At 35.9% G+C, this 12556-nt stretch overlaps 1 protein-coding gene across 3 annotated transcripts in view; it reads left to right on the top strand.

Moving 5' to 3' along the window:
* Positions 1-12556, top strand: part of LOC141325364 (sorbin and SH3 domain-containing protein 1) — a 73984-nt gene that overhangs the window by 48465 nt on the left and 12963 nt on the right. For 2 of the 3 annotated variants that reach the window (XM_073833978.1, XM_073833977.1), the window contains exons 15-21: positions 2831-3006; positions 6511-7824; positions 9933-10018; positions 10484-10648; positions 10783-10829; positions 10930-11044; positions 11136-11261. In XM_073833978.1, the coding sequence (XP_073690079.1) occupies positions 2831-3006; positions 6511-7824; positions 9933-10018; positions 10484-10648; positions 10783-10829; positions 10930-11044; positions 11136-11261 (2029 nt within the window). The remainder of the gene's footprint in view (positions 1-2830; positions 3007-6510; positions 7825-9932; positions 10019-10483; positions 10649-10782; positions 10830-10929; positions 11045-11135; positions 11262-12556) is intronic. The other variant, XM_073833979.1, reaches the window with a different exon arrangement.

Raw genomic sequence — 12556 nt, 5'->3', positions numbered from 1 at the left:
ATTTTTCAAATATTTCTTCAAATATCAAGCATTAGCTGGTTTAGTTAGTGTTCTCAAATAAATTATCAAGCATGAATTCATTTTTTATAAATATTTAATAATAATAATATTTCAAATATCAAGCAAATAAATCTTCAATCATTAATTCATTTTTAAAATTTGTAAAATAATGGGAATATTTATTAAAGCATATAAAATAATTAGGGCCGGGACTTTAACGTGTTAATTTAGATTAATTAATTACAAAAAAATAACGCGTTAATTTTTTTTAACGCATTTTAATCGCACTTAATTTTGCACCGCGGAACGTTTCTCACTGGATGAGTTTCGGCGGACCGATTATACTGGAGCACCAACTAGCACATAGAGCCTCAAGTATCACCTCAATGCTTTTACAGAAGGTCTACCTACCTATAGGGTACCAGAATTTCTGAAATGTAGGCTAGTATATTTCTAAATATCCCAGTGTTTCCCCTACCATTATCTTAGGGGGGCGCGTTTACAATGTCTCCTCCGTGAAAACACGGACTGGATCGCGGACTCCATTCATAAAAACCGAATTTACTATAGCGCGGAATGCCACGTAAATTCGTCGATTTTTGGATTGATTAATCAAAAGTTGGTCTGTCACTTAATTCAAATCGCGATATGGACTAGTGTCTGTCAAAACTGAAATGCAAAAAGACCGTTTTAATATGAATCCTGCATGTTCCGTTTGTATCTGTATGTATGAATGGTGGAGACGTGTTGTTTTTTTTTTTTTACTACACGCATACTAACTAGCATCATATCATACTTTACACACAGAAACTTCACGGCAACCTGTCAAAATAAAAGTACGGTTTAACATGAAACAGAACAATATTCCTATTTAAATAATTGACAAAAAAACAATATATATGATAAAAAATAAATATAACAACAAGATTAACCACTTAATTGTAGAAAAAAATACTACAATTATTATTTAAATGTTAAATTAATATTATTTATTGATTTTAACAGCAAACCTCTGTTTGTTTACCAAAAATTAAAAAGGTTTATTTTTCATTTGATTAAAAATAAATAAATGTTTATGCTTTCATTTGATTATGAGAAAAATTAAAACACACAAGAATTTCTTAAAAAAAAAAATAGCAAAAGATTGTAAAGCCCTATTGTTCAAAATGTTAAAATAGAGAGTTTTGGACTTATTTTTTCACTGAAATAAATGTTTTCGTTATTACACAAAGTAGGGTAAAGTACCGAGAAAAAAAAGTATGTAAACCTAGGGGAAACACTGTATCCTATTGCTACACTTAATGGCAATATTGCACTGGTCTGTTGGACTAGGTTGAACAAAAATAAACAATATTTTGTTGCTTAAGCTTATGTATTCAGTCATTCTTCAATGGTATACTAAAAATCCATATGAAAAATCTTACTTCTCACTGTTCTCAGGTCAAATATTTATATGCGATTAAAATGCGATTAATTTCGATTAATTAATTACAAAGCCTTTAATTAATTAGATTAATTTTTTTAATCGAGTCCCGGCCCTAAAAATAATATTAATTATTATTTAGTTATTTTTAAAAAAAAAATTCAAATATTTATTCAAATATGTTTAAACGAATGGGTGTAGTTAGTGTTCTCAAATAAATCTTCAATTATGTTTTCATTTTTTATTATTTGTAAAATAATAAGAATATTTAATAATGTATAGCATATAATAATAATAATAATAATAATAACTTTTCTAATATTTGTTTCAAATATTAAGAATGAGCGGATTCAGGTTTTTTTATTTGTCAAATAATGTGATTTTTTTTAAATATAAAGCATATAACAATATTTTTTTCTAATATTTGTTTCAAATATTAAGAATGAGCAGGTTTAGTTAGTGTTCCCAAATAAATATTCAATCCTTATTATTTTTTTTTAATTTGTAAAATACTGTGAATATTTATGTAAAGGATATCATAATAATAATATTCAAAAATATTTGTTTTCAAATATTAAGCATTCTCAAATTATTCTTCAATTAAGATTTTTTTTTAATTTTAATTTTTTTTTAAAATATTTATTCATTTAAAGCATTTAATAATAATAATAATAATAATTTTCAATATTTGTTTCAAATATTAAGCATGGGAGGGTTTAGTTAGTGTTCTCAAATAAATCTTCAATTATGTATTAATTTTTATTATTTGTAAAATAATGTGAATATTTATTCATGTAAAACACAATAATAATTATACATTTTCTAATATTTGGTATTAAAATAATATTATATTAATAATATAATATTAAGAATGAGCAGATTTAGTTAGTGTTGTCAAATAAGTCTTCAATCTTTTTTTTCATTTGTAAAATAATGTGAATATTTTTCAGTGTAAAGTATATAATAATAATATTTGTTTCAAATATTAAGAATGAGTGGGTTTAGTTAGTGTTTTCAAATAAATCTTCAATCATGAATTCATTTTTTTTATTTGTAAAATAATGTGGTTATTTTTTATTTGAAATAAATAAATAAATAAATATTTGTTTCAAATGTTAAGAATGAGCAGGTTTGGTTAGTGTGCCAAAATAAATCTTCAGTGTACATTGTTCAAATATATAATTTAATCCAAATATAATCCATGGCAGAGATTTTTTTTTATATTTTATAATTTTTTTATTTTTGTAGTACAGTATTTGTATAGTTTCTATTTTCTACATCTGCTTTTAATAGCATTTTGTTTTCACATACTGTAAACATGACACTAGCATTCTGTTCTATTTAGAAATGTCGCATGAGAATAATGATTTATGTGAGTCACAGCTTCATATCTCTATTTGTGCTCAGCTCAGCCTGTAAAGCAGGCAACGGTGAAGTGGAGAAGAAGGACAGCTTGTCTGCCGATGGGCAGGCAGGTCCGGAATGTGAGCGGCACATTTACAAGAGTGTCCTGGAGGGCGGCGACATCCCACTGCAGGGCCTGAGAGCGCTTAACAAGCGCCACCCCAGCACTTCTTCTAAAGGTAGGCTTCCAGTATGTTTCACGTACGTTTATTTGCGATTTAACTGTTATTCAGGATTTATAATCGGATTTATAATCGAAATCACACAGCGTTATTTTAAAGGCAATCCATTTGTTGCCCGTTGAGCCCTTTTCATCAGCATTTTCCACATTCCTTCCTTCACAATACCACACAAATAACACAGCTCATTTGTCTTTCTGTGTTTTGTTAAAGCTGGCCATTTTTCACAGTTGAAACATAACAGATGTCCAGTTTGACCTTTAGTCATTCTCTCCACACCGGTCTGTTAAACAGAATGAGCTCATGAGGTTTGCCTCAGTTGGAAGTCCAATTGCTTTAGAAGTGGGCCATGGTGTGGACAGTGAGGAAAGGGGACGTAGAGATTAATAGGCGGATCTGAGGGTAGACACTCACCCTACAGAGGAGATAAACATGCAGCGTGTTCAGGGGTGGTCAGGTATGAGGGGTCAGCTGTCAGACTGAGGTCATGAAAGGAATGCTAGCACATCTGAACCGGAGGATGGGCCGCACGGGTCGGCAGGGGGGCGGAAAGCCGAACGCACAAGGGCTGAAAATGACAACTGTATCCGTTAATAGTTAACGTGACCCACATGTTGACAGGGGCTTTGTTGACCACTGTGTGAAGATCTTTTTTTAACTCTTGTTTCTGTCTGCTTTCGAATTTCCAAGACAACATGTTTTGAATACAGAACATACAATGCAGTCATGTATCTTGTAAGATAAGTTTCTAATTCATAACTGAGTATAAAGAAATCAAGACACAAATGAATTACACTATTGAGCTGTAGTTTTAGTCTAGTCTATGTGATGTGGGTTTGAATCGGCTTTGCAAGGTTCCCCTGTTTCCCCTTTATCTTTACTGTCAGTTCCTCTCTGTTCCTGCTGCATTTTTGGCAATGTACTGTAAATATCTATTAATATTCTGCTTATAATTCCTGTGGATAGCAGTTGGTAACTTCACAGCACACTTGAGGTTTTTCTGGTGAGAAATCCCAAGACTTGTGGAGGTCTCAAGTAGCTTGTATATGAGTTTATGACCACATTGGGAGTAAGTGCTTGTCTCGGAGTGGTTTGGGGGAGCCTGTGAGAGGTCAAAGGGAAAATCATATTGGCACATTTCGACAAACAAATAATGCATTTGGTTCGACTGGTTTGGTTTTGTGGTATTTCAATTTGTGGAATTTCAATTTCTGTTGTGAACAGAAATAATGACTTATTTTTACTACAATTGCAGTTATTTATAAAATGCAAACCCTGATACACTGGAACCTTTCTTATTTAATATTTTATTTTTGTTTTGCAGCTTGCAAGAAGACAAATCTCTAGATGTTATGATTTATTATTGCCTTTAACAGTCCCCCCTGCTTAATTGTCATAGACATGTTTTATAAGTACCAGATGTACTGGCGTGATTTTTCCCCTCAAAACTGTTAAAGGGAACCCTTCTATGGCTTGATATAACGTAAATGATGTCTTTTACTGAAATATGTCATAGAATACCCTTGAAAGATTTATGTTATTTAAAGAATCCACATTGTTTTATACATATTTTGGACTATGGGAGGCGCCATTATGATGTGAAATGAAATAGTGAACTACTGGTGCTATTTTACTGCAACACAACTCTGAAAATTAAATATTGATATGATGACCACAGCTACTGAAAGAACTTACTGGTGGTGATGGATATAAGCAGGGGTGCACATAAGTTTTTTTAGCCTAAGTCTCATAAGTGTACCTGGAGATTTGGTTTGGTCCTCACACTACACATAGTGTAGTCTCGCGTAGCCAGACCTTCAGACTGACGGCTGAAGGTCTGGAATTTATGGCAGCTTTCATTGGCCAAGGCCCGCCCATAAGGCCGTTTGACCGACATGTCAAACAACCAATCACAGTTCGTTTCGTTCAGCGTCACGTTTCGGTGGGTGGAAATGCCCACACAACAACAGACTGGCATGCAGCAAGTCAGTCATTGAAATAACCAGCATTGAAAGTTAAATAAGAAGAGGGAGAACAAGCAGTAAGTCAGTAATTTGTTTGCGAACCTCGCAAATGTGTATAACAACAATGGCGTCTGCATAAGCACCTTTTAGCAAAACGCAGAGTAAATCAGTCTGCGCTTTGTTTCCCGGAGGACCGAAAATAAACACGGCACTCGCGTCTCCCGGATATCCGATCAAATTCAACTAATCAGAGGACGACTTTGACATTCCTGAAGTGTTTCCAGTTAAGTGTACCATATGCATTAGACGTTTAGCCAACGTTCCATGGGCATGACGTCTGAGGCTGAGACTACACATACTGTGTCCCATTAAATATAACAAAAAATTAATTAATAATAGTGATAATAATATCATTGGACTTTATTATTATTTTTTAATAATGAACTAAATAATTGTGTGGTAAAAGTCTGGTAATACTATTATGTTTTAAAATAAAAGGGAGTATTAAATAAAATGCTGAGAAACTCCTTCAGTGGCTGTGGCGTCATGACAGGCATCGCATGTTTACACCCTGCCAGGATGCCATCAGGGCTTAAGTGGAGAGAATGAAGATGCAGGTCTTTAGGAAGTTCTTTTTTTCCATTCACGGGCATCATCCCATTCTTTACTCCTCTTCTTATTGCTAGGAAAGCAGTGAATACTTACATCTTCCTCTTGTTACAACTGAAAATTACAACCAAAAGGCGCACAATGTGGCATTGCATCAGTATTTTATTTTCCGTGTTGTGGTAAAAATAGCAACAGTTAGTGCCAGTAACCCACCAAGTGCAGCCATTTCACGTCATCAAAATAATACCACCCCCCATAGTCCAAAATATGTATAAAATTATGTGGATTACACTACCAGTGTACACTACATACACTACCAGTCAAAAGTTTGGACAAAAGAGAATGGGGAAGTGTGTCCAAACTTTTGACTGGTAGTGTATTTCAGTAAGAGACATCGTTTACGTTGCCATACAAGTTAAGCCATACAAGTCTTAATACCCAGGGTTCCCTTTTACGCAAACCCTGCCCAACAGCTAATTTCATTGGTCAACTTCATAATGCAGTTACCTGTCAAGAAAAGTTCAGACTTCATGTATTTAGAGTTTTAAAAAATCACTAATGGATCCAGTTTTGACAATAATGCTTTTATCTATCAGGATGTCCTAACATATGCTAGGTTAGGGGTAGGGGTTTAGTATTTGTCAGCCCTGTGATTGATATGGCAATTGAAATCCTTAGAATCGCTTATGGGGTGAAAGGGGAAAAAACATGCAATGTACTACTCTCAGGCTTTACATAATTTCATTCTAAATAGAACCTTCTTGAATGCTTTAAGTTGTACTGGCAAAATCTACTTCATTTTGAATATTTATTTAGAAATGAATGTGACTTTTCTTTCATTATTTGCTAGTTGTGTGGTACTATTGTGTCTTTGCTTTTTGCAAGTGTAATCTAATTCACTGTTTATTCTGTTACCCTGCATGCCTGCCAGTGGATTATAAAGGTGGGAATGGCTGTATGATTTCACCCTGCTCTTCTGTAAATACTCACTCAGTTCTTGCCACTAATGCACTAGCTTCTCAATATAAGACTAAAAAGTCCTTGTCCGCTGCCAAAGCCTGCATCCCTCAAATCCTTCCCTCCAAGTTTAAGCCCAAGCTATTGCCCTCTACGGATGAGAGCCTGGATAGACGGACCGAGCCGACGCACCAGCGGCCTAAAGCGCACAGCTGCGAGGATCTGCATCAGGGGGCTTGTAACTCACGCGATGGAGATACGACAGACGCCGATCACGGGTTAAATTCAGCTTGCAAGGGCGACGGTTCACCCGAGAGCAGGAACTTGCATAAAAATGGACCTGTGAGGAGCACAGCCGAGTTCTCCACCCTCTATCGGAACATGCACAACATTCAGAGGCCGAGCTCCGTGGGCTCCAGCCCCCAAGGTAGTGTCCGTTGCCTGGCTTCCTTTTTTGAGAAGCCGGGGGACGACATTAACCTGGAGAGGACTGAGATCATCCCCCGGGATGCTGTCACGTTTCGGGTGATGGAGTTTGAGCGTATCATTCAGCGTTCGAACTCTGCGCCCACTCGCTCCGCCTCGATGCCCATTCTCCCTAGTAACCCAAGTCCTTCCCACAGCCCTGGACCATCCTGCTTCCTCCAGTCTGCTCTATCAGCGGAGACTCTAGTCATGCCAGAGCCTGCAAACACCGAGGACATGAATACAGAGGCCTGGATCCCCAAAGAGGAAGCTTCTGTATCGGACGAGTGCCCGAACTCCTCAAAAACTGACTTCCCTTTGGATCTAAATGAGGGCAAATCGGAAGAGAAAAACAGTTGTGTTCATGATCCTGCCAAAGAGACGCCCTCCGGCGAGCCCACAGGTCACCATCACCACGATCACTTCCCCTTCCACACCAAACAAAGCAAGTGTAAAGGCACCTGCCCGGCTTCCTACACACGTTTCACCACAATCCTCAGGCACGAGCGGCAACAAGCCAACACCCAGCAGGAGAAGAAGTGCACTCCTCCAAGGAACTTGCTTCTGATGGGACCTGCCCCGTTCTCCTTACGGAGGTCCTTACACAGTCAACAGGCCAAAAAGACTTGCGCTCTCTCTGCCATGAAGCCCGCGACCGGAGATCTCATCTCGGCAAAGCTAAAGCCTTTGATTCCCCAGCGCCTGTCCTCTTTGGAGGTGCTGGAGAGGCTCAGTAATGGAGAGAGCTCTCCCTGTGAGGGGTGCAACTCGGATGACCTCATGGATGTGGAGGGCTCAGAAGCCAGTAAAGATCACTCTGAAGGTGGCTATATTGCGAGTGTCATGAGTGTCAGATTGTCCACACTCATGTTCGGGCATGACTATGTCTGTGATCACTCATCTTCTTCCAGCCTTTCTTTCTCCTGTCTGCTCCTCTGTCATCACCGAGTGACTTTACTTTTTCCATTTCTGCCGTGTGCTGACTTTGTGTGGTTTGTAACCAGATTGGCATATTATCCATTTCTGTTTTGTAGTGTAAAAGTGTGTCATGTCACTTTTTTTTATTCTCTGACTTTTTCATTACGTTTTTAATATATTGTCCAGAATTAGCAACAAACCAAGACCAGACTTAAAAAAGAGCCCATCATAGAGTTAAGTCTCCAAAAGTACCTCCCTAGAGCACTTTTTGTTTTTTAGTCCCTTGTTTGTCCTGAACAAATAAACTGCCCACTGTTCTTGAGAAAAATCCTTCAGGTCCCACAATTTCTTTGATTTTTCAGCATTTCTTTGTATTTGAACCCTTTTCAAAAATGCCTGTATGATTTTGAGATCTATCTTTTCACACTGAGGGACTCATATGCAACTATTACAGAAGGTTCAAATGCTCACTGATGGCTCTCCAAATCATACAATCATTGTTGGAAAGGGTTCAAATACACAAAAATGCTGAAAAACCAAAGAATTTGTGGGACCTGAAGGATTTTTCTGAAGAACAGCTGGCAATTGAACTGTTCAGGACAAACAAGGGACTCACAAACAACTATCACTAAACAACACAAAAAACACAGCTGTGGATCATTCAGGTAACAACACAGTATTAAGAATCAAGTGTATGTAAATTTTCAAATGGGGTCATTTTTATAAATTCAACTATTTTCTCTTGTGGACTATATGTAAACATCCTTTATGTGAAATATCCTATTCAGGTCAGTACTAAATAAAAACAACAACAACATGCATTTTGTATGATCCCTCTTATTTTGGTCAAATAATAAACATTTTGCAGATTCTGCAAGGTGTATTTAAACTTTCGACATCAGCTGTATATTATGTAAAAAAAAAACTTATTTTGGATGTGATTAATCGTTTGACAACACTAATTGAGAATTGTAATGTAATCAAATCAAATCAAATCATAAATTGTAGTATAATATAAAACACTAATTAAAATATTGTTAAATATTCTAAATATTAATTCATGTTAATGTTCTCTATGAGCAAAATGAATGACATTTTTGTGTGAATTTTGTGTCTATTCTCCAATTAGATAAAATGTGCATCAGTCTTTGTACAGCCATAACTTTTCAGAAGTCACCAAATATTTATTATGTGCCTTACTATAATCCAATATTGTGTATTGCTACATAACAGAAGTTCTGTTTTCATTCTTCCATAGTTGAAAATTTTGAGAAATTTTGGTACAGGTCTCTCCAACTGTCAGCTTCTTGTCAGCTTGAGAAACTATTCTGGCCTGTTGTACAATGTTCTTCTTGAACAGATGCAGTATATATTTAAACACCCATTTAGCTTTGTTTCTAATTTATAGACATTGTGCCTTGTAAATTACAGCTTCACAGATCTGATCTGAAATAAAAAAGACATATTTCACAGAATAGTATAACCCTAACATGTGTTTTAAAGTTGTTTAAGGGTCAGGACCAGTGTACTCAAGTTATGTTTTGTGTATTTTTTAATAATTACATGTTTGTCTCAAATTTCAAAACCGCATTATACATATTACCTTGACATTTTTGAAAATAATGTCAGGATGTTGTGTATTTTTACCATACTTTTTTTTTCAAAGCATGCATCCTTTTATTTTGACAGACTATGGCTTATGCTTATCCTGCAGATCTCAAAAAACATAGATGAATAAACTATTGTAATTTAAACCTGTAAGATATGTAAGCCATTGTATGTTCATATAATTTAGATATGTCTTTTTATTTTATTTTTGTATTTGTGTTCTCTCCAGAGTGTCTATATCATCCCCATTGAATCTTTCAATGCTCTGTATAAATGGACATTTCAGAGATATGAAGTGTTGTGCAATGCTTGAGCCAAGACTGATTTGAATCATGGCACCTACTCTTTTTATGTAATTTTGCTTATTGTGGCAACAGAAACTGAATCCTGTGTTTTTTCAAACAGACTCAGATTCCTCACATCCATTAAGCCAAGGAGATCATGGAGAAAACTCAGACGAGGCAGTCCGGAAACGCTACGGAGATAAAGAGGTGCCATGTTTTGACATTATCTTCCCAACACAAACAAATCATTCTCTTAATCAGTATGTTTATGTGGTTTTCCATAAACAATGTGTAAACATCCTTAAAACAAGATTATGTTGTTTGTAAAGGAAAATTGATAATATGACTTGTTTCAAAGAGTATATCCTGAAATTAAGTAGAATTTTCTGCCCCACTGACTTTTATTAAGGTTTGATCACAAAACAGTAAAAAGAAACTGATTCAAAATATGGTCTCTAAAAATTATAAAGAATTTTTTAGGCTTTTATCTGTTTTGTTAATGTTATATTTAGGGTTTACTATATATACACTATATATTTTGATAATGATGGACATATGATGGATTTTAAACATGTTTTATGGAGATTTGTTTTGCTGCTGTACAATGTGGTAAATCTGTAATAAGGCATAAACCCCTCTCTTTCTGAATTAAATGGCTGTTTCTTTTCAAAGAAAATTCTGGAAGAGCAGAGGCGGTTAAAGCGAGAACAGGAAGAAGCCGATACAGCTGCGCGGAGACATGCAGGGCTGGTTGTGACTCATCAACAGTTCATTACGAATGACCGCTTCGGTGACCTACTGGTTATTAATGAGAAGGAGAAGAGAAAAACCATAGAGGTGACATATTTTCTATTTATGCTTAAAAGGATATTTTTTGATGCTTTCTGTCTTTTTGTGTGACCAAGAGAGTTGCTGTGATATAATGGATGTAGTACTGTGACATAATGCTAATGGTCACTTCTTGTCTGCAGAGGACTCCTGCTCTGGCACGATTTGACTTCAGAGCAGAAAGTTTAAAGTAAGTGTCTCAAAAATCAGATCTAAGAATATTAATGTGTTTGTTAATAACAGCGATACTTCATCACAAATCTAACCACATTGTGCTTCCCCTTTATCAGGGAACTACCATTTCAAAAGGGAGATATTGTATACATCTACCGGCAGGTTGATCAGAACTGGTTTGAGGGAGAGCATCATGGAAGAGTTGGAATTTTTCCACGCAGCTATGTTGAGGTACATTTTCTTTATCCTTTAGTATTATATTTTTTATTTATAGAGTTTTCGAGTGTGCAGTAACCTCTCTTCTGTTATGCTGTCTCTCCAGCTCTTGCCCCCTACAGAAAAGGCTCAGCCCCAAAAGAGTGCTCCGGTCCAGGTGTTGGAATATGGAGAGGCTATTGCTCGATTCAATTTCACTGGTGACACTGCTGTTGAAATGTCTTTTAGAAAGGTAACATACACTGTTTCAGCAATTTAATGAAGTCTATGCTTTAGTCTAAGGGTTGGCAAACTTAAAGGTGTCATAAACTGCCTTTTTTGATTATTTTGTACTGTTCTCTAAGGTCCACTTATAATGTTATCAAGATTTTTACATCAAAAAGATGTAATAGGCTATTTTCTGTCCTTGTTTTGACCCCCTCATCAGAATGCTCTGTTTGAATAGGCATGGCAGATCATAGACTCAGAAGTCAAAGCCCACTGCTGTGATTGGCTAACAGTTGTGTATGTTTGACAGCCTACTGTACATCCTTCATAGATGGATGCTGCTGTGATTTAGGTTAAAAACACAAAAATACTCAGTACATATCAAACAATCTGTAATAACAGACAAAGCAATAGTGATCACGTTACTCACACTTGTGAGTGCAACATTACTGTCGGATCCAATATAGTCGCACAGCATCATCTTTTAGTTTCAATCTTTCGGAAAATTGTAAATGAATCTGTAGTAAAATGAAGTAAACTAATTCAACAAAAAGTAAACACTTCAATCTTCAAATGAATGTAATATAAACACAGTATTTTTTCCAGTATTTTTTTATGACTATTACGGATGTCTTTAACCATTGGCTAGAGCAATTCAACATTACAGTATAATTGAGAGCTATCAATTTTAACATTTATTACACAAATCGAACAACTTAAAACAATCTTCACATAAACCCATTATTTACCTGTGCCCTTTAGCAAGTAGGAAATATACAGAAATCGAATGAAGTTCGATTCAAACACTAAGGGTGTGTTCACACTCAGTTCGTTTGGTTCATTTGGTTTGGACCAAAAAGGAAAATAATACATTTGGTCCTGGTTCGCTTAGCATTCACACTGGCATTTTTGACAGCGAACCTAAAGATACCGAACCTAAAGGAACAGTGATATTATGTTCACAATTGATTGGTCAGGTTAAATGATGTATATTTTGTTTATTTTATTTGATGTATATACACAAAGAGCTCATAAAAGGCACTTCACCTCCTCGTTGCTCCACGTTTATCCTCTGCTCATTTTGTTTTGGATACACCGCTTGTTCCCTTCATGAAATCATGTTGCATAGTTTTGCATCTTGTCATTACTTCCTGTTTTTGGTTCATTTACAAGAATTTGGTCCGTGTTGCGTTAATATTTAATTTGAACGTCGATTGTTTGGAAATGGACCGAGAACCATCTTTTTGGCAATCTCTGTCCGCTTGTTTGGTGTGCACTAGGGTACGGATGGCAGCGTTCACACTTACTCAAATGAACCAC

Source organism: Garra rufa, chromosome 2 (genome assembly GCF_049309525.1).
Source record: "Garra rufa chromosome 2, GarRuf1.0, whole genome shotgun sequence".
NCBI lineage: Eukaryota > Metazoa > Chordata > Actinopteri > Cypriniformes > Cyprinidae > Garra > Garra rufa.
This window is presented reverse-complemented; position numbering and strand designations above follow the sequence as displayed.